Source organism: Podarcis melisellensis (genome assembly GCF_964234715.1).
Source record: "Podarcis melisellensis genome assembly, chromosome: 4".
NCBI classification, from domain to species: Eukaryota; Metazoa; Chordata; class Lepidosauria; order Squamata; family Lacertidae; genus Podarcis; species Podarcis melisellensis.
In genome coordinates, this window is record NC_138531.1 from 38,221,649 (window position 1) to 38,244,507 (window position 22,859).

At 40.5% G+C, this 22,859-nt stretch overlaps 1 protein-coding gene and 1 long non-coding RNA gene across 4 annotated transcripts; one reads left to right on the forward strand and one right to left on the reverse strand.

The window, feature by feature from the left end:
• The first annotated feature begins 468 nt into the window (after positions 1–468).
• On the forward strand, positions 469–17,678 carry MSL3 (MSL complex subunit 3). Of its 3 annotated transcripts, none has more exons than XM_081907653.1 (13): positions 469–790; positions 4,749–4,831; positions 5,298–5,393; positions 6,336–6,433; positions 7,288–7,379; positions 8,227–8,349; positions 9,122–9,282; positions 11,030–11,188; positions 11,513–11,775; positions 12,248–12,357; positions 12,881–12,980; positions 13,902–13,986; positions 15,675–17,678. In XM_081907653.1, the coding sequence occupies exons 1-13, from the start codon at positions 692–694 to the stop codon at positions 15,772–15,774; spliced, it is 1,569 nt and encodes a 522-aa protein (XP_081763779.1). In that variant the 5' UTR covers positions 469–691; the 3' UTR covers positions 15,775–17,678. The 3 variants fall into 3 exon arrangements, with proteins under 3 accessions (XP_081763779.1, XP_081763781.1, XP_081763780.1); XM_081907655.1 differs by lacking the exon at positions 469–790 and adding an exon at positions 922–1,378; XM_081907654.1 differs by lacking the exon at positions 469–790 and adding an exon at positions 1,420–1,558.
• Positions 11,214–11,571, reverse strand: LOC309367987. The gene is made up of 2 exons (XR_014167452.1): positions 11,437–11,571; positions 11,214–11,372 (listed from the first exon to the last, which is right to left on the reverse strand). It is a non-coding gene; the product is annotated as an uncharacterized lncRNA (long non-coding RNA).
• Positions 17,679–22,859: the final 5,181 nt, after the last annotated feature.

Sequence of the window (22,859 nt, forward strand, 5' to 3'; positions counted from 1 at the left end):
AAGTCCCAGATTTACAGAAGCCATCCAATTTCTGATTTGATCCTGGAATGTCCCGCATTTGCTTCGGACGTCCAATTTTCATAGGAGAAATGTTGGGAGAGCTATGCGTCCCCTGAGCAATAAGTTAGATTAGAAGACATCTGAATATTAAACGTTAAAAATGTTTAGTATTTTGTTTTTATGTATGTTGGAAGCTGCCCGGAGTGGCTGGGGTATAAATAATAAAATGGATTATTAGTATTATGGAATAAGACGTCCCTATATTCATCAGAGAAATGTTGGGAGGGTAGGTATGAATGTTATGGTTTCTGCACCACAGTTATGATGCATGAGGTTAAGCGACCGGTGATCCAGCGGGCTCCATGGCTGAGCGGAGATTTGTTCCTCGCTCTTCGCGCGAATAGCAGCGGTAGCATCACTCCCGTCCTTATAGCACATCCCACCCACATGACTAGCGAAACGAAGCATTGCAACCGCGTGCACTTGCTCGGGAGGGCGCCCAGCTGCTTTGCTGCTGCTGTTCTCGCGCGTTCTTCCTTCGCTCGCGGACTGTTTTTCAGCGCGGAGGAGGAGGAGGAGAAGACGAAGAAGACGAGGAGGAGGCGGGCTCAGCCCAGCCGCCTGCCTGCCTTTCCCTCCGCCCTTCTGCCGCGAGGCGTGGCTGAGTCTTCCCTTTCGCCATGATGAACAAATGACCTCGCGGGGAATGAAATTTAAATTCCGCAAAGGCGAGAGAGTTCTCTGCTTCGAGCCGGACCCGACCAAGGCGAAGGTGCTCTATGATGCCAAGGTGAGGATTCCTCCGCCGGGAGGGAGGGCGGGCACGCGCGCCTGGCCGTCTCAGCCCCCCCCTTCCCTCCCGTGCGCGCGCGCGCGCGGTGCCCCCCTCCTCCGAGCAACCCGCCCGCTTAACGGAAGCGGCGGCCTCTTTCTTCGGTGGCGCTTCCGGGTGTTGCAGCTGTTTCCTTTCCCCTCTGGGTGGCGGGGGAGCCCAGCTCTGTTTGGCTGCCCCCCAACCCCGCAACCCACCCTCGCCCCACAGCCATTTGAGGGAAGAGAGGGGCTGAGGTGGAAAGCAGCTTCCTTGGGCTCCTCCACCTCGCTTGGACCCGTCTAAAGGGGCACATATTATTGGGGCATATATTATTTTATTTTGCTCCATTGCACATACCGTTGAACGAGAAAGGAGACAACGCAAAATAGGCGCCAGTCCTCCTGCTCCCCCCCCCCCCGGCTAGTCTCTTCGTCTTATTTTGACGCTTTTCTAGTATAGGTTACCTGGTTACCAGGGGCTGTCCTTTTAAGGGACAACTTGACACACGTGTCTGTGGGGTAACCGCGTGCCAGATTGGCTGCCCGTGTTCTCTTGAGGGAAGGGGTGGGTCTTACCAGAGCCTGGAGATTTCTCGGATCAGGTGCAGGGAATGTCACTTCTTAAAAGACAAAACAGACCACCCTCTTTACTACCGGCTGGCTCTATGTTCTGTAGCTGTAGAACAACCCTAACCATATCAGCTTAGAAGTAAGCCATACCGAGTTCAGCGGGGCTTATTCCCAGGTAAACAGAGATTGCATTTTATGGCCTGGCCTCTGTTCACCGAATATTATCAGCTCAAAGCTGCTGCAAAGGTTATATAGAAGGCTGCAGTTGTGCCTTTTCTGCATGGCAAGGCCAATTCCATTGTTCTCTATAGGAGAGAAAGGCCTTCCCAATGACTTCTTAGCTGTGGGCTTCCTATAAGAAAGCTGGTTTATTTTGGCAACACTAGAAACAAATATCTCAATTCCATGCTAATTTATTTGGAAGTAATATTTATCCAAGTGTTACATATTCTTAAAAGCCACATGTGGAAATCGCTTCCATGTAGTAATTGGCATGTAACTCAAGTTCCTTTTATTCACTGACTGCAGAGGCACTGGACGGCATGACCCTTTGCAGCTAACCAGAGTGTGGTACTTGGGTGTTCAGGCAGAAAAACAAAACTGCCTCATGCATTTTGTAATGTTTGAACTGGACCCAAGTTCTATTAAAATAAGTAGGACTTTGGACAATGAAGGAACTACCAACTTTTTAGCATGGATGGATTTGTCGTTTACGTATTCAATATGGACTTTCTACACCCCATACATTGAAAATCAAAAACCTTTAATAAAAGGGCATAGCATAAATAAGCTTGTTTATAGTGAATGAGAACTGTTTTTTTTTAAAAAAGTATACTTTGTTTTATAGTAATATTTATAAGCTATAAATGAGGCTTGCATAAAACATTTAAAGTAATCTATATATTGAAACAAACTGGTTGGATAATTCTTTGCCATCTACCTAGCAGTTTATGAGAGGTTTCTTTGGGGTGTAGGATGGAAAATAATATATTTGGCTGTAATCTCAAGCATATTTGAAACTATTTCAAATGCTTGAAAAATATATTGCAAAATAGCTCAGGACTGCAGCTTAATACTGAATACATTGACAGCAATTCCCTGGTATGTACACCAGATCCTTCCAATTCCTGTTGGTCCAAACCAGATTATGCAGCCAAATTCTGTGTATACTGTATTTAGTTGGAAGTAAGCCTTGGTAAAAGATATGTAGACGTGTGCTTAGGATTGTAGCCATAAACTCTATAGGGAACTGCAAAGGAAATAACTGGAAAAACGTATATTGCTTTTATACTCTGCAGCATAATCTTATGCAGAGTTTGTCACACCTAAGTCCTTGAAATCAAAGGGCTTTAGTATACTTAACCCTGCATATTGTTGTGGTGGTATTATTTCCCCTGTTTTGTGGCTTTTGAATGAAATTGTGTGTATATTGATGATGACTGTTAGAGACAGGTGGCAACATACGTTCATTTGCTTTTTAAAATGGATCTTCAGTAGCAGGCACACTGTTCAGCAAAACACCTGCCAAGCCAGCTGCACCCGTCACCGCTTTTGTTTCCCAGAGTGCGTCTAGTCCAGGCACCCTGGGAAACAAGGATGGTAGCAGGTGAATATAGCTAGAGTCAGCTCAGGAGTTTCACTGCTGCTACAACAGGAAAGAGAAACTCTGGCCCTACATGACGCCACCTGGTAAGGGGATGGGGGGGGGGAGCAGAGTGAAACTAGCATTTACCTTGCTATTATTTCTTTACACAAATACCCCCACCCCCCTTACCAAGCTGGTGTCAGGAAAAGCAGGGTTGTTTATTAATTTTTCCCTCATCCCAGCTTGCCAGATGGTGTATCAGAAAGGGAGAAGGTTATTTCTTTTTTGTAAAAAAAAGAAAAGAAGTTCTGATTAAAGGAAAGGAGGGTCAATTCTTGGTGTCACCTGATGGGGGTGGGGTGGGGTGAGCAGCAGGACGAGGGTAGTGTGGAGTGTGCGGGGGTTTGACAGCTCCCATAGGAAGTGATGGTGGAGGAGAGTTTCAGCACACTGTGGTGCAGAAGCAAATGGCCAGAGTATGCACAATCAGGTTCTTCCTCTTTTCTGCATTGGTTTCCTCACTCAGTCTTCTCTCCTCTGTTTATGACAAGTGCCTGATTGACTTTGATCTGCAAACATTTTGCCCATCTCAGCCCTATTTTCAAAACACCCCTGACACAAGTTCCACAGATCTGGTAACAGTGTTAGAAACAGAGATATGAAAGCTAGGAGCTAAATGGCACCTTAAACTTAGGTTATGGGTGCAACAATGGAATGTCTAGGCATGCTTTTTAAAAATAACAATAATACAAAGCTGAAAATGAATGATCTGCAGCTAAAATATTACGTTTATTTTTCACATGGTCTAGTCCTTCCCCTGCCCACCCTCCTAATATTCTTAAAAGTGTCTCTTCTCCAGTCATCAGAGAGTAGCTGGAAGTACAGAGGCAGAAAAAGGCCCTCCTTTTCTTCCACTCTGCAGTTTTAATCTGAAATCTTAGGTACAGTACTGCGCCCAGAGCTCAGAAACTGCTCTCACTAATGAAGTTCTCTGTCGCAAAATGCACCTAGAACAATGGGAGTTTCAAACAGTGTCTGGCAATACTGGTTATTAATAAGGCTGCCATCTTCTAATCCTATTTTCCTGGGAGCAAGACCCATTAAACTCAATGGCATGTTTTGAATTGTACTGTTAAGACTGGAAAAGTACAAAGGTGTGAAACAATGTCAAGGTGTTTGCTTTGTTTTTACTCAGTTCAGTGGGAAGTGGGGGAAGAAGCAGAGTGGCCAGGGTGGTGCAGGTGAGAGAGACTGGCTACAGTGGCATAGGGCTCCCAGATGATGTCCAGCCCAGGGTTTCCTCATACTGCATGTAGCAGCACCACTGGCTACACTCACCAGTTACATTCCACCTACTCCCTCAGGAAAAACTGCAGTTCCTAAGTGCAGTGTCTGCGGTTTCTTCTGCAGGATTTGAATACAGCACCAGTTCCTTTCTTAGTATGGGCTAGAAATCCAGTCTCTGAAGTGTTGTGACAAATAGAAATTGGTGATCCATCCTCAAAACAAATAATGCATTTGAAAAGAGAGCCGCTCAACAATCCCCTACATATTCTCAGTCACTAAATGTATTGTCTCTGGGTAGTATTCTTGGTTGGCTTGGTTCCCCAACTCCTTTCTGAAACAGCAGTACTATTGCTTTCACATATGATATTGTCTTTAAGCCTTCAAAATAAACAAGCTTACTTGGAAACGAAACTAATTCTCTTGGTCTGAAGTACAAACCTGTAGAATCTATTCCCGTGTTTATATAATAATGCACAAATGTTTATAATTTCAGATTGTTGACATTGTTATTGGAAAGGATGAGAAAGGAAGAAAGATTCCAGAATATCTGATCCATTTTAATGGTTGGAACCGAAGGTGAGGATGTATTTAGTACTTTGTGCATAGTGCTGCAAGTTCTTTTAATAATTCACGAATAAATAAAATGTAAAATAATCACACCTTTGCAGGGATTGGTACCTGTAATGCCCACCTGAAAGTCAGACAGCATGTTTTAATCATGCTTATCTTGAAGTAAATGTCACTAAAATTGGACTTGCTCCTAAATAACAATGTCCATGGCCAGATTGTGAGAACCTGCCATCAGTGTAAGCGGAGGCATGCTAACTTAACTGTGTTGTGCAATATTTTGTGCATCCACTCTTAGAAAAAATGTATGCATGATCTCACTAACTTGGCTATCAAACTAAAAATCAACATTAACTAAATCCCAATTAGCCTTTTAAGTATGAACTGACCTGAAATCATATGTATTGTTTCAAATACTATTCCCTACTGTAATCTTATATTCTCTTGCCTTTTTTTTTTTAAAAAAAATACTCAGTTGGGACAGATGGGCAGCTGAAGATCATGTTCTTCGTGACTCTGATGAAAACCGCAGATTACAACGTAGATTGGCAAGGAAAGCTGTGGCTCGCATGTAAGGATCAAACAAAGTTTGCACCAATAGTAATATATGTTAAATGCATACTCCTTTTACATACAATTGTGACTTTATACCTGCTGAGGTGGATGTAGCTATTCTGTACTTCCAATGTTTTTTTGTTTTTTTTACTAAGCTTTTCACTAGACTCTTTTAGCACATTTGATGGAAGTCCATCTGTTCCCATTGGGAATTCTTTAAAGGAAAAAAGCTCCAAGGGCTAGAATTCTTAAAACGTCCTACCCTTAGTAGTCAGAACAGTTGTGATGGGTGACAGGCTTTTTAGTGCTTTGCCCTGTGCTTTTTAGAAGAGGGAACCACTACTAATTTTGCCCTGCTTTTGTGATTTATTTAGCTATAACTATTTTTTAAAAAAGCAATACCTTTTGTTTTCATGACAGAAGCCGCGTACCTATATAGGTGAAGGATCCCCTCCCTCCAGCAATAGCGGGAGCTACTGCTTTTATAGCTTGCTATTCTCCTTGGTAGTGAGAAAAGGCACCAGCAAACCAGTTTCAGTCTTCTCTCAACCCATTGCTGTGGTAGTCCTTAAAAAACTAGAATAGGAACTCCAGGATCAAATCATAGCTTCTGCTTTACATGGCAAGCACTAACCATAGTTAACCGGTTTGGGTGAATGAGTAAACTATGGTTTACTGCCAGCAAGGGAGGGGATTGCAGCACACAAGGAAAGGAGGAAGCATATGATGATAATAATAATAATAATCTGCCAAGGCTTTTTTGTGTAGCAACAACCTATAGCTAGCACTATGTATGCATCAGTACCTATGTCTTTGAATCCATTCATGTTCAAGGGAATGACAAAACACAGGCATATCCTAAAGATTTATGTTTATATGGTATTTTTGTACCCTTACTGCTTTAAGTAAAATAACAAAATATTAGGTTGAATGGTAGGCTTTCTTAAATTTCTTTTAGGAGAAGAAAAGGAAAGAAAGGGCGTTGCAGACTGCCTGGTGTTGATTCTGTATTGAAGATCCTTCCTGCTGAAGAGAATGATAAAAGCAGTGAAAAATGTAAGTTTGGTGTCTGTTTTCTCTGCTTATGATTGAACTGTCTATTTAAGTATTTATATATCAACTTTATCAGCACAAAAAGATTGATCTCTAGTCCTAAGAAGCTTACAGCCTTAAGCTAATAAGGGAAAGGAAGGAGAAAACAGAAGGTGCAGCTTTACTATCGGTTAAACTTCACATGTAAGTCTTATGTACAGGAAAACTTACACTATTCTTGGTTTGAATTGCTTTTTGTTGATGATAGTGTATGTCCTGCTAAAAAGTACATTCACCTGTAAGGAATTTGGCAATACATCTGAGTTCAGGTTTTGGAAATGAACATATTTGGGATTGGAATGGAACCGTAGCCTTAAAAGCACATCAAATATTTAAGCTTTTCAACACTGGTAGAGGTAATTAGGAAGGTTTACCATACATCCTGCTTGTTCTGACACTTCAGCAATTAGAACTCTTCAGAATCTCTGTTGGGTAATGCCCAACTTATTGTTCCTTGTGAAACCAATTTATTTTCTGTAAATTTCCAGTTACTGAAGCATTGTACTAAGGAGTTTCCCAATTACAGTTATTTTTCACTGATATTAAGAAACCTTCCATATTTTGTGATGAATGAAACTTTATTTGCATCAGCCATAGCAACAAAAAACATTGTGATATACACAGAACAAAATAGAAGTTGATTATATAAAACACTTTGTGATGTGTCTAAATGTGTTTAATTAGTTAAAAGGATTGATAAAGTTTTTAAATAGGCAGATAAAGCTAGCTTGAGGATTACCAGTACATCTCCTTTTGTCAAATGAAGTGAGTGGGTAAGTGTGCTAAATGTCAAAGGTAACTCGTTTTTTCTTATACAGCTATAAGTAGTTCTTCTTCTGATGACAGTGATGAAGGCACAGATGAAGAAATAAAGAGTGAAGAAAGTGACGTGGATGAAAAAATAGAAATGGTATGCCAGTACAGCTATCTTGACCAACAAATAAATGATACGCCATAAAATACTTCATGGGCAACAATCAGAGTTTTCTGGGTACAAAGTGTAGAGACAGTTTCTTACTCGTGAAAGATTAGCTTAATGTTTGTGTACCCTATGATTTTTGTCACTGGTATATCTCGGCAGACCAGTGATGATAACCTTGAACACATGAGCCTTTGTTCTTCCCAAGCTATGCCCATTAAATGTATACCATTTAATATTTCACAAATTGCTAATATCCAAGCAAGCTCCGGTGGGACGTGGGAGCTCCACTCGGGAGCTGATTCCAGCCTCATTGAATTCAAGCCAGTCCACAAAGGAAAAAATTAAATCTGATGTCAGGTGGCTGAGAAGTGGGTGGTTCCATCCATCTGTAAAAGTGACTCATGGGGGTTGGAGAACATCAGGATCTGGCCCATTGTTTGGATCCAGTTTCCCATTTTTTGTAGTATACCATATAATTCCAGAATTGTTTTTCGCGCTGATCGTAGAGGCGTATTGTTTCAGAGTACAACCTAAATGTAATGTGACTTGCTCTCAAAATAATGGGTGATGTTACTTAAAAAAAAAAGTTATAAATGACATTAACATTTCTATGCAAAAAAAATGTGTTAGTGCGCAGTTGTTTTAAGTGGGTGATGCAGCTAAGTCATATGTGGAGTAATTAGTGGACATAAGTTGGCTATGATTAACTTTAGCTAGCTACTAGCATCAGTCCTGGTTCGTATGTTATAAATAATTCCAATGTTTCTCTCTATGTAATTTACTTCAGCTACAATGTATGGAAAGACTTTTTAAAATCTTGTATGTATTTGCACAGAAAGAAGAGCAAGAGACTCATACTAAACGGGACATGGAAGAGAGAGCAATAAACATTGAAATTCCTGAAATCTTGAAAAAAAAGCTTGAAGAAGATTGTTACTATATTAATAGGAGAAAACGGGTATGAATAACTTAATCAAATGAAGATGCTTGAAAGCACTTATATTAAATTCTTGTATTCAGAAAACTGAACCATTTTGGTTATTTGTTTCATAAGCTTATGGAAGCTAGTGAAAGAGTTCTGGATTGATGATGAATAGCTAATTTATACTGCAGAAGGAGTAATTTTAAAAATAACCCAAATTCTGCAAGAGTATTATTTCTGATCACTTCTTCCATGCTATTCCAGAGGGAGGTTATAGCCTAAGGAAAGTATGTTTTCTGCTGCTAAGCTCTGGAGCTCTGAGAGGCAATATGATAGCCATCTTCAAGTATCAGAAGGGCTGTCACATGGGAAATGGAACAAGCTTGTTTTCTGTTGCTCCAGACAGCAGGGCCCAAACCAATGGATTCAAATTATGTGCTGGGGTATATGTACATATCCCTTTTTATACCACTCACGTAGACAATACAGCAAATATGTGGATACAAGAGAGTAAGTTTGGTCCCACTGAACATTTAGACTCTGGAACATATAAGTAAAATGAATATAGGTTTTATTGGTGTTCAGTAGGTAGCTGGTGCTACTGGAATTTCTATGGCTGCTTTACTCTCCAAACAGAAAAGGCTGGATGCAAGTTTCTCTTGTACACTTTATTTTTCTGAGGTCAGGCTTGTCTACTTAAATGTGTATTTCAAAAGAATGGTGGTAAGCAGATCTCAGATGTCATGAACTTTTATTATGTTGTTGCATACATAATTCCTCCAATTTGGCCATTGATTGATTCATCTAGCTGGTGAAACTGCCATGTCAGACAAATATAATAACCATCTTGGAATCGTATGTGAAGCATTTTGCCATCAATGCAGCTTTTTCAGCCAATGAAAGATCACGGCACCATCAGATGTCTTCACACACCAACTTGAATCTGCACTATATCCCACCAGAAAAGAAGTAAGTAACCGCTTTTTTGTTTTATGTATCTAAAGTAACCTGCTTGAAATTAAGTTTTCAAAGCGGTATGTGCTCACTTACTGTAAATGAACTCGGTCACTCTGAGGATAAAGTGAAAGGTTAGCTGACACAAGCAAATCATAATGCTTGAAAATCCAATATGGAGATGGATCTCGTTGAGCTGTAAATGCCATCGTAGGAGCTGTTAAAATTACCTTCCTAGTGCAGGTAATGTAGATACAACTTAAGGAATTGGTTTGGGCAGGTTTTGTCTTAGAAGTAAAAGGCAATTGTTTTTAAATAGAGATAAGTTTGGCAGTCCTTTTAGTATCAACCTCATTTTCTGTCCCTGAGCATAAGCTCCAAATTTTAAGGTTCCCCAAATGGCAGCTCTCAGGAAACACCAGGTACATATAGAGCCTTTTCTGTATGTCATTTATGTTTATATAAAGTCATCTTGTATAGTTAAGATAGTAAGCAGAGTGATGATATAGCAGAGGGTTTAAATCTTCACTGTGTTATTTAAAGAGTGATTGGTGTTTTGCCTGGGTGTTTGTTGATTTGGTTGTTTACCAAGTCATAACATCTAAATGCAGTTTCCCTCACCAGATACATCTCTTGCAAGAAGAAAGATAATATCAAAACAGATGTTTCATGCTAGTAGTCCAAATTCTAAACTCAAACAATAAGTTTTGTTTCCAAAACCTTCTCAGCTCACTGCTCGCCTCAAATGACCTCACCTCTCTGCTTGCCAGCAGTACATAACTCATCCTGTCCCTAAGATCTATGTGAGTTTTTTCCAGTCCTACTTTGACTTCCCCTGCCGTCACCCCTTTCCCTCAAGTCTGTTTATTCTCAGCATATGATCTACTCATCCCCTTCCTTCAGCAACCGTTTTTCTGAGCCCTCTTTTCATAATTTCAGCTTCCTAGACCTTAGATTTCTGGCTTCTCCAAACAGCCTGCTATTTTCTTCCCACACTGCGTAAAGAATATTTTCACCTGACAAAGTGTTTGGTTTGGTTCAGTTACAGTGTTGTATCTTTATCCTTGCTTGTTTCATATACTTTCACACCCTTTATGCTTGTGATAATGTGACACAGTTGTTTCTACAATGTATGTTGGCTACTCTGTGTTTAGTGGGGAATTGACTTCCTGTGAATCTGACTTTCTATTGTCAGCATCATCCCTGTGCAGCTCAGTCAGTGGGCGAGGAGTAGAGGATCACTACTAACTGGTCAGTTTTCAGCTTCTTCTGCAAAACTTCAGAGATATAGTCCCCAGCTTCCAGCCTGGAGCAAGAGCTGGGGCTTGTGATAGCTTAGAGAAGCTCTGGCCAGTTCATAAACACAGTGAAACATCGATGAATCCAGCTCTTCTCCAGAGCTTTGGGGTGGGGAAGGGAATTCTCCTCAATCTCATGCTGTGCTTCAGAAGCACTCCCATGTGGCGTGATGCGAGACCCATCCATTCCTCCACAGGGGAAGAACCTTGGTGACTTCAAATTTTGGCTGGCTATCAAGGAAGGCATTCCAAAATTTGTGGACCTGTACTCAAGAAGTGCAAATGTTCATGAATTTGTGCTCTTGTGTGTCGAGGCCCCATGACCATGCAGTTCCCTAGAGTTCAAATAACTTAAAATGTACATTCACTTACAATTTCTGTTAAAATTGTCTGCCTTTTGACATGTTAACATAAACATATTTAGTTAATTATAGAAAATATTTATTCATTTCTTAACTTTCTAGTGTTGAATTGTGTAAAGAAATGGTGGATGGGCTAAGAATAACATTCGACTTCACTCTTCCTCTGATTCTTCTGTATCCCTATGAGCAAGCACAGTTTAAGAAGGTGACTTCCTCCAAATTTTTTCTTCCAATCAAAGAGAGTGTAGCAAACACTAACAGGTAGGTTTGGTGCTTCATTCCCCCCCTCTTCTCTAGAGTATAATTTAAGTAGATGGTGTAACTGCAGTGCGTTTAACCTTTGCTTGCTTTTTGTGATAGTGAGATTGGTTTCCAGTAGGCTAAGAACAAGTAGAAGAAAGTAGTTTTGAAAAACATGGAAGTCACATAGTTACTATAGCTAATACTTTTTTGCATAACATACAGTTGCATCGGTAAGCAGTTGCCACTTTAGTGCACTTTTAGTGCACTTTTTTTTGCATAACATACAGTTGCATCGGTAAGCACTTACCACTTTAGTGCACTTTTATTTTTCTCTTTCTTCAGAAATCAAGAAGAGCTTTCCCCAAGCCCACCACTTCTGAACCCATCGACTCCCCAGTCCACGGACAGTCAGCCTGTGACGGGAGAGTCAGTAACACCAAAACGCCGAAAAACCGAACCTGAAATACTGCAGTCCCTAAGACGCTCCACACGTCACACATCCAACTGTGACAGATTGTCGGAAAGCAGTTCTTCACCACAACCAAAACGACGGAACATTGAGGCTCCTACTTCAATGCCAAAATTGTTTTTGCACCTTGAAAAGAGTATGTCGTTGTAGCAAGGTGGAGAAATTATTTAGTGGGGGCAGGGGCAGACACCATTTTGTTGTAAACATTATTTATCATCTGTTACTTTTTAAGAAGTAGGGAAGGACATTTGGCATCTGCATGCTGAGTGTTATACTAGTCGTGGAAGAAAAGTAGGTACTGGTGGCACCGAAACCTTTCCCTCTGGGTAGGTAGCAGGTATCTTAAGCTTGAATGCATATAATTTCAACTGCCTTCACTCCCCACTCTGCTTAAGTAGACTTGCTTCAAACATAGAATAAAACCCACAATAATCAGCCTTTGACTGATTAATGTTCTTGTGATCTTCCGATGAAGGCCTGTATACAAGTTTAATAAATAACAAAAATAATAGATCATGCATTAATTAGGTTGCATCAAGTTCATGTGAATGAAAGTTCTGTTCCTGACGCATCAGTGAATAATGTAGCTCTCTGCTTTTCTTTTGAAGAAACTCCTGTCCACAGTGGGTCATCGTCACCCATCACGTTGACTCCTAGCAAAGAGGGTGGGGCAGTATTTGCTGGTTTTGAAGGCAGAAGAAACAATGAATTAAACGAGGTAAGCTCTTAGTCTTAGCAGGTTCCTAAGATTAAATTACGTTAAAAGAACCAAATTTAGCTGTGAACCCAAGTTGTCCTTCGTCTCTTTTGGAAAAGAACAGCTGCACCTGCAAATGTACACATAGCTCCCACTTTGCTGCTTCCCTAGCATGAGCGGAAACAATAAACCACAATCTCTTGAGTTCCAGACCAGATTATTGTATCCAAACAGACTTTATGGCTTGTTTCTCTCCAAACAAAACATAGCATAGAGCCAAGGTTTGCTCTTGAATTACTAATTGTGGTTTGTTTGAGCAAAACAAGCTGAGATCCCTGGTTCAGATGTCATTTGAAGCAGGGATCGTGGTTTGTTGTTCCCACTGATGCTAGGTGAGGAATACAGTGAGACAAAGATCTACATTCATGATAAACCATTAATTATGGTTTTTTGTGATGTATGAGCTGGGCCTACATAATCTCTTGGGGATATTATTATGGACCATGCTTTGATGTATTCTTAAACATGCTAATTTTATGTTTAGGTGTTGTCATGGAAACTTATGCCAGAGAGCTATCCCCCAGGTGATCAGCCACCACCGCCTTCTTACATTTATGGATCTCAGCATTTGCTACGCATGTTTGGTAAAATACATTTTTTACTTTGAAAATAGATTCTGTATAGTGCTAAGGTCCTATACACAGTTACTTGGATGTAAATAACGCTTTGTCCCAATGAAGTTTGGATTGGATTTTCACAGTAACACTCTTCCAAATAAGCAATTTGAGCTCTTGAGAGAATTTGAGTTTCTCTTTTAGGTATTCTCCCATATCCAGATATACTTTATCTACTCCATCATCTGACCCTGGTGTAAGAATTCTAATACTGAGTGCTTCCTGTTAAACTAGTATTATGTTTGTTCAAACTGGGTGCTAACATGGGAAGCCCAGCTAGTTCATTTCTACTTACTGTTGTGCTGGGGAAGAAATAAGGATGGGATACAGTGGCTGTTGTTTTAAGCATCACATGTATTTTGGGGGGCTGCTTTGTTGTAGGTCACTGCAGATGCACCTGAACTGTCACTCATTGAAGTGTTATGAAAAGCTGGTAGTACAGCTCCAAACTGGAAGACAAGCTATTTTAGCAATCAAATTGAGCTGCGTATCCTTGCAGCATAATTGTCATTTGATTTAAGTACTTCTATTAACACATTTTTTGTTCCAAAAATAAAAAAAATCACTTGTCCAATTAACTAGAGGCACCTCTTGACTTGATCTAGTTGTATCGAATTCTGATGAACAGCATAGCAGGGCACATTTACTATCTTCATCAGAAACTGTTATGGGCTGAGCCACAAGCCATTCTGTATGCCTTGAGGATCAATATACCTTTACAAATGGAAGAAAACCACCAGAGTATTCTATACTCATAGAATATTGTATTGAGCAATGGGAAACATAACTAAACTTTAAAAATTCACATTTTTTTTTTGTCTTTAGACAGTTGCATAGAAACTGATTAAAAATTAACTATGATATTGTTTTCCCCCCATTTTGCTTCTACAGTAAAGCTTCCAGAGATACTCGGGAAGATGAGCTTTCCTGACAAAAACCTAAAGGCATTAGTAAAGCACTTTGAGTTGTTCCTAAGGTAACTTGACCGTGAATTATAGAAAGTCTTTAAGTCTAAATGTTCAAGGGCACCTAGTAACTGCAAGAGCAATCATTTTAATAATGGAGGAGTCCTGTGCTATGTGACTGTCTTACAGCTTAGTCTGTAAGAAAAGTGAGAGGGTGTGCCCAAGAAGTTAATTCTACCTTCACAAAGGGCTTCCCGTTAACATTTTATATAATAAGAAGCTGACACATTGTTTGATTTGTGTATCCTCTGATTACACATGTGAAGTGAAGTGGGAGCTTTGGTGTAGGGAGTGTTTTAGATGCACAACAGGATGTGCATGATCACCCTATAGCTGCATTACATGATGTCCAGTGCTGTCCTTAGCATCCATTCTTGATACACCAGTGCTTCAGATTGGTCTACCATCTATGCGGTGCGCACACAGTTGCCATTCAGAATTGATATTTGTTCATTATATAGAACACTGAATTAGCATTTCTGCCGTATAAACTTGATCATTTTTCTGATCTGAGTTTGCATCTAGTCTTATTTGTAGGAGGAGTAGGCACTGTGGAATTCAACTTGCAATAATGATATGTGACCACTAGTCTGTACCAGTATGCAGTTAATACAGTGCCAGGCAACATTAGCTATAATACATAACTGAGAGGCTGCAAGTATATTCAGTTAAGCCTTAGTTAGAGAAACTAGAGTATTTTTAGGCTGTAACCCTCTGCCCCTTACTTAGGAGTAAGCCCCATTAGACCCAGTGGGCTTACTTCTTAGTAGACAAGTGTAGGATAGTATCGTCAGAAGCTGTAACTGAGAGATGATGTAAGATCGGTTCAAAAAAAAAAAAGCTTTATTTTTATTTCTCGCACTGCAGCATGAAACCATCATAGAACACATGTCTGGCTCAGTCCCTGCAATCTCCAATTGGGCTGGGAAAGATTTCTGCCACTTCCATTCTGTGTCAATGGATTAAAGGGCTCTGCATGAGGCAGCTTTAGTGGCCTATGAAAGTGAGATTGCTGCTCCTACTTATGCCAAAAAGTAGAGCTGTGTAGAACAAACCTCACTGTCGGCACACCTACCAGTCCAGTTTTTCATCCTCTCTGCTCAGAGAAGGCAGCTCCGTACACTCTCTTTTTATTATTTGAAAACAATATTTCCCACCTTCTGTTCTTCTCTCTATCTTTGTGATTTGAGAGAGAAACCGTGAGGACACAGTAGAGGTAGCACCAGGTCCTGTGGAGAGCTCAGCACTCTGTTGATCCCTCAGAGAAGAGAGAGGGCAAAGAGTGTTTGCTGTAAGCATATTGCAGATTCAAGGAGAACACCAAATCAAAAAGCAAACAACAACAACAAATAACTGTGCATGTTCAGTGATGGTAGACTTTAGCTTCTTAATCTCAGAAACCATGCAGATTGCACAGGAAATATAAATTGTAACATGTCTCTGAATTACAAAAATACTTGACTTGAAGTCAGCAAATAATACATTAGAGAATTACAAGCTCACCAAATTTGAGTTGTGAACTAATTTTGATCTTCAGCAGCAACACTAGAAATGTGGCAACAAGACTCCAAAATCCTGAAGGTGTGACTCCCATTAAGGAAATTGATTTTGTAATATTCTGTGTTGGATGTTTGAAAAATTACCTATGTAGGTATGTTAAAGAATTACAGAACTGTTATTACATATTCTGATTTTCCAGGTTTTTGGCAGAATACCATGACGACTTTTTCCCAGAATCATCTTATGTCGCTGCCTGTGAGGCCTACTATAGTACAAAAAATCCACGAGCCATCTACTGAAGCAATCCATATTGACATAACCAACTGTACATACTCCATGGCTACTACTTCATTACTTCAAGAGAAAATACATTGTTGTAATATTACAAAGGGAGTTCCTCTAAGTCATTCTTTTGACATAAGAGAATCACATTTCATTTCAGAGGTATGCTGACATTGCATTCTAGCACTAGATAACCTTCACTTCTAGATAAAAGAAGCTCTGCATTGACTGCTGATGCATAGAACTACATACCAATAAAGCGAGGAAAAGGAATAGATGCATTAGAACAGACTTCACGAGAATCAACCATGCTGCGTTCCACTTTAACATAAGCTTGCTTCACCTTGAATTCCCGGAACACCACCTCCATTTAAGGCGAATCTAGGAGTGACTATTGTACTAGTTTTTCTCATTTGGAATTTATAACTCATTACATGAAGCTATTTTTGACATAAATCGATATTTATAGAAGAAAGAATAAGCAAGTGTTGTGTTAGCATGATCTCAGGTTCAAGATTTCTGTGGTTGTCGGGGGGGAGGAGAAACCCAGGATTGCTTTTAAGGATGCATTTACATTTTCCCACGGTAGGTGTGTTGGCAATGCCTGAATAGCTTGGATTTGGATTAATACACCCCATACGTGATTTGAATTGCTTTGGTAGTTTTTTATTTTTTTTGTCAGCAATTGTTAAGAACAGGGTGTACTTGTTCTTGGGAATGAAGAATGCCACAGTGACAATTACTTTGGCAAGAGTTCTGAAAGCCAACAGTGGCTGCTAAATGAACCTCTGATATGGGTTGCTCAGCTTGAGATGCAGATTTTGTTTAGATTAGTTTAGGAGTATGTGTGCTGCTACATAGGTAGAGATCTGGACATACAGTTGCCTGCTGGCGTTATCTCAATGTGGTAACTGATGATATATAAATGAAATAGATCTTGTTTCATATACTAACTAGACTTAAATAACCTTTAGAGTTAGACTCATATGCCCATGCCAGCAAAAATAGCTTTCTCAATTAAAAGACTTTAATTTAGTCTCTGTAATCGGGAAAGCCAGTAGGCAAGTAAGAAGGGCTGACACTATCACTTAAGTAGTCTGATACTGTATCCACACTACTTGAAAACACACCCACCCCACTAATTTTATTAGGCTTTGTATTTGGTCAGCTCAACTTAGGAATTAAGAATTTAATATTTCCATGGGACAGAGTTCCCTGAATACTAAGTTGCCCATAAATATATTTTGTACTAGTAGCAGCACCAATTGGTTCAGGCACCAAAATACTTCACACTTGTGTCATTGCTCCCAAATGTTGGGATAATTCACCTAGATGATTTCTCCCTAACAAATGATTGCACCCTGTTTTCTTAAACAAAATCCCAGGTTGTGAGCCTAGTCAGTTAATAATTTTGAAGGGGAAATAGTTTTAGACTCCAACCCCACTGACACACTTTCACACCTTAAAGCTTTCTAGCTTCTTGAGATAACATAGAGAATGTTAGAGGTACCAGTATCCCCATGCGGATAGCAGGCCTACTATTGTAACAGGCTGGCTTGGGCAGGCAGGAGACAACTGCGGGTAGAACGGTTGCAAGGTGTGGCGGGGCCATTTAATTTGTGGACTATTGCTGTTTTGGGTGCTAGAGTTTGATAAATGTATTGGTTCCACACAGGTTTGCTTTCCGACTATAGGTCCTAAAGTTCTTTGAATGATTTTGGTCTCCAGTTTGAAGTTTTATAATGACAAAAGCATTTGATAGCCTTGATGTAAATATTGTTTGTACAAACTGGTTAAAATAATTAATAAGTTAATATAGAATAGCAAAACTTGATCCGTAATTCCTTCCATGGTGTGTTCAGCTGTATGGCAAATGTCTTTTGTTGTATTCAGTGTATAGAAATAAAACAGCTGAAGTGAACCATTCCTTTATTTATTCATTTATGCATTTTACATATCTTAGTACATCGATTATCATTGTTTATCTTACACTCTTTGACTTCTATACATTTCCCTCCATGGGATCTTATTTAATCCTTGTTGAGCTACTTCTCCTTAATTACCAAAAGTAGTTGTGTTGTGTAGTTGCTGTTAAACTGTAAAAAAAAAAGCATATTTGGAGCCCAAAATACTACTTGGTGTATCTGTTAATTTGCTAGTGCAGCATGGTAGTTAAAAGCCCCGTTCAAAAGGATCGTGTCCATCCTGTTTTCTGGGTACTTCACTCAAAAGATCCATTCCATATCCAATTCTTTCTTACATTTTCTTGTATGTAACCCAGAGTATGGGTTCTTAGAACCACAATGCAAGGAAGCATAATTAAAATTTATTTATAGATACTCTGCATATTTTCTTAAATGAGAAATGCTATTTCACAAAACTGAAAAAGGGGTCTACTGCTACGTAGAGAAACTTTAAAGAGCTTTTTATGGCTTTCTTCAGATTACCTTGATAACTCACTGGCCTCATCTGCCCCTGATTAAGTTATTCTACATAGTTGTTTACCCAGGTATGTACTCATGCATTTGTACAGAAAACAAAGCACTGCTTTGTGCTACTATCTATATTCATATCACACTATGTATAACTATTTCAAAGGAAATGCAAAAAATACACACGAGGAGCCACAACTTTTTCCATGACTAGGCTTGTCCACACATCCGCTTGTCCCCCTGCTTTCCCCCAGGGAAACCCAACTCTTGATGGCTGAGTTGGAAGAAATGTCAGTTGAGTTTTCCAGGGGAAAGCAGGCCTTCAAGGGGAAAGTGACAGGACAAGCAGAAAATCTCCTGTACCTGTGCTTTCTAGGCACAGGAGAAGCAGAAGTGTGGATGACCCCTGTATCTGAGATAAAAATCACTGGATTATGTACTGATGCCCTTTCTAGACAAACAAGTTGGCCACTTCTATTAATCTTCTATTGTTAGAAGGCTACTTCAATTTGTGTGAGTGAGAGTAGACCTAGATCGGTAATTCTGCTGCCATCATCTATTTTCTCCACCTGACAATTAGTCTTTCCTCCATCTGTGTGATGATCCTAGAGTACAGAATGCATCGGCGTTGAAGGAAAAATGAGAAGACATTTATAATTATGATAAAGCACTAACTGCTTAAGAGCCAGCAAGCTTTTGAGCGCGGGGGGAGGGGGGGCACACCTCTTGAGGCCGAAACATGAAACATTTGTGAAACAGAACCCCATCTTAGATAGAACATTGTTTTTACTATTTACAGGGAAGCAACCTGACACACATCAATCTGGTTTTGCAGCTGTAATGATGAACTCTTGACACCAATTAAGTTAGCTGGTCTATAAACCATTCCAGCTAAGCTGCTTTGGAAGTTGGTTTAGGAAACTTGGTGATATATTATGCTACAGTGTTGGAGTCCCACCGCTTGTTGAAGATGAGTTTAAGATGCTGCTGCTGTATTCATACTGATACCAAAATATGGTAGCTTTTAAATCCAACCAATTGTTCCTATGTATGAAGTGTTTATGTTTAGAAAAATCCTTGCCATTATGCAAAAGTGAACCTATTTTACGTTATGCAGCCACCAACCACTTTTGGTACCATTCCTTATTCCCCTTTATTACAGTAGCTGAGTCAAGCTAAAGGTGTCCGACAGAAAAAGATTATTTAAGGTTGAACCAAATTATTAAACACAATTACTTAACAGGTTAGATATTAGAATTAGGCTTTGTTCAGTGCTTACTTACCAGCAGTTATATACTGAGTGTGTGCATGTATATGTGGATTAAGAGAGAATTAAGCTTGACAGATTGGAGACGTATAGGTCTATGGGGTTTCCCCCCCCCGAGGGAAGTAAAAGAGATTCACTTTCCTTCATAATCCCTTATCGGAGGGAAGGGGGACCAGAGTTTGTCTTACTTTTATGCTAAAATAATTAAAGAGGCAGCAAAGGGGTGTGTTCTTGCTTGTACACTTCTTCGGTTTGTTTGTGTCCTCTGATAGGCCTAAAAATGTGAGACTGTCTGGAATGCTGCATGCAGTATTCTTAAAAGCTCCTGTGAACTTTTTCATAAAGCATAGCAATATAGGACTTTTAAATGAAGCTGTTACCTCTTTTTAAGTTTTCCACTGCTGTGTGTTCAAAAACACACACACAGTATAGAGCTGCTCAGTGCTCCACAGACAACATTTCACAGCCTCATTTGCAAAGCTCATGGACCCAGAGGAATAGATATATGTAAACATACAGTACAAAAATGACATAGCAACATGAGGATTTGTAGAGGCCTTGATTTGGCTCAGGCAGAGAGTTATTGCCATTGCACTTTGATGCAGGGTGTGTGTGAAAACATAAGAAGAGCCTGCTGGATCAGGTGAAATGTCAATTTAGTCCAATATCCTGTTCTCGCAGTGACTTTCCAAACACCCCTCAGAAACCCACAAGTGGAAGGTGAGTACAACAGAGCTCTCCTTGCTTATGGTTCCCAGCAAATGGTATTCAGAAGCATACTTCTCCAGCCATGGAGCTAGAACACAGCCATCTGAATCACCCCAATTGGCCCGCAGCTACGCAGACTCTCAGCTTCCTTGTTGAACTTACAGCTCATAAATGTGGCTATAGCTGCACAAACTCTTCCTGCAGATCCTCCCAGCATCGATTGCATCTATCTGCTGCTGCCTTCTTCACTTCCACTGAAGAACCACTACTTGCTAGTACTCTCTTTTCCCCTTCGGTCTTCTTTCTCCTGACCAAAAGTAACAAAGTCATGCCTAACCTTCTACTGCTCCTCCCAGTGAAAACCCTGTGTCCAGTGACAAGTTACACATTTTCATGATGGCAATATTGGCATATTATTTAAGAATCAATGAGTAGAAAAGACACAGCAGTGGGCAATCTATGTACCAAAGGCCATGGACAGCCCTGGGCATTTTTTCAGGGATAATGCATGTAGACAAGGCCGAAGCTGGTAGTTGGCATGGCCAGAGACAGTTGTGGTTGGGGTCACCCTTTTACCTTTCTCTACTTTATGTTGCCCCTGACTCCTACCTCATTCCTCTTTGCCCATCACGCTGCTGGTGGAAGGCAGATAGCTCCTTTGCCATCCATGCCCTACTCACCCACTTGACATTAGGTAAAGTCCTACAGGTGGCCCCCATTCCTGCTGTGGAATGCTCTCAAGTTTAACATGTCTTCCATGCTTTTCAGTGTATGTGAGCTGGTAAGCACTTAAAAAAATAATCCCTAGAATATAGATTTACCATTGCAGTCATGGTTTTGTTCATTTTCCAGTTGTTAACACACTATGGTCAAATCACATTTGGGGATAATAAAGGTGTCACTATCTGGCTGTGGTCCTGACAGCTCTTCTGAGACTGGCGTCTGCAAAGATGCACCCCCCTCCACCATTCTTGTGCTGTTCAAACACCACCTGCAACTCTGTAAATAAGTGGCTTGCTTCCTTTGTTAAAGGGTTGGACTTTGGTGTGGTCAGCAGCAGCCTGGAGGAATCAATGCTAGCAATATTACACAGGGAGGGGAAGAACAAGCCCTGATAAATCCAACAGTTAAACAAAAGGAAGGCTGCTGCAAATCCTGAGAACACTCGCGTGAAAAATGCTCTGCCAATTGATGTAGAGAACAAGAGGAGACTCATGTTTTCAAGCTTTATGCTCATACACATCACTGTCTCTCTCCAGCCACCTAAGAACCTTGAGGGCAGAAGTAACACAGCATCTCTGCAATGTCTCCAAAGACAGATAAAAGAATTTGGTCGTGAGATTCCAGCAGATGGAGTGCCAGTTGTATCTCGAACTTGCCTACTTGAAAGGAAATGGGTGCTTTTATGTCTCTCTACAGAAACCTAGTATGTTGATGTGTTGACATAACAGTTCTTTTTCTGTGTTGAAGGGAACTGTTTCTTTTCAGGCTTCAAAATATTTCAGAGTCCATCCGATTGATGCCTATACAGTATGTAACTCGGGTTACATACGCTTCAGGTTACATACGCTTCAGGTTACAGACTCCGCTAACCCAGAAATAGTGCTTCAGGTTAAGAACTTTGCTTCAGGATAAGAACAGAAATCAGGCTCCAGCGACACGGCAGCAGCAGGAGGCCTCATTAGCTAAAGTGGTGCTTCAGGTTAAGAACAGTTTCAGGTTAAGTACGGACCTCTGGAACAAATTAAGTACTTAACCCGAGGTACCACTATATACAAATAAGTACAGTGGTACCTCGAGTTACATACGCTTCAAGTTACAGACTCTGCTAATCCAGAAATAGTGCTTCAGGTTAAGAACTTTGCTTCAGGATGAGAACAGAAATCGTGCTCTGGCGGCGCAGCAGCAGCAGGAGGCCCCATTAGCTAAAGTGGTGCTTCAGGTTAAGAACAGTTTCAGGTTAAGTACGGACCTCCGGAACGAATTAAGTCCTTAACCTGAGGTACCACTGTAGTCCCTGTTATGTACTGAAGTTCTCACCCTGGGCCAGCAGGGGGATACTGTAGATAGTTATGCAAATGAAGGATCAAAAAGTGACGTTCAGTGATTGGATAGTTTTGTATGCAAATGAAGGATTGAAAAGTGACGTTCAGTGATTGGATAGTTTTAGAACGTTGCAACAGTTACAATTGTTCTGTAGCTCTATATAAACAGGCTGACTGAGCTTCTCAGTTTAGTTCTGTTCCAGCTTACAAAATAAAGAGCTGCTTTGGAGAAATCGCTGTGTCGTCTGCTATGTCAACCCACAACTTAACAGTCCCTTTTCCAGCATAGTCCTAAAGGCTATAAATGAGGAACCTGTGGTCCTACAGATCATGGCTGGGAGTGATGGAAATCAAAGTCTAACAACATCAGAGAGGCTACAACTCTCTCACTCCTGATCTGTTAGGCAGTAATCTTAACCACACTTAGCTGAGAGCAAGCACCACTGAATTCAATAGGAATTGGCTCTGAGTAGATTTGCATAGGATTGCACTGTAAATTACCTTCTGGGAACCTGTGAGATGAGTTGTGTTGTTTGGCATTCTCTTATTCCCTCATAAGGTTTTCCTACTGCAGACCTAAGGGCTGGCTCACAATTTACCTCAGGTCATTTTCTTCACCCTTTTGGCCTGCTCATAAATGTCTGCTGTGG

Bases quoted from the DNA above. Each gene is read 5' to 3' on its own strand.
- MSL3 (XM_081907653.1), top strand. From the start codon at position 692: ATGACCTCGCGGGGAATGAAATTTAAATTCCGCAAAGGCGAGAGAGTT. The intron at 6,434-7,287 runs GTAAGTTTGGTG...TTTCTTATACAG, and splicing joins TGATAAAAGCAGTGAAAAAT to CTATAAGTAGTTCTTCTTCT. The intron at 12,358-12,880 runs GTAAGCTCTTAG...TTTTATGTTTAG, and splicing joins GAAACAATGAATTAAACGAG to GTGTTGTCATGGAAACTTAT.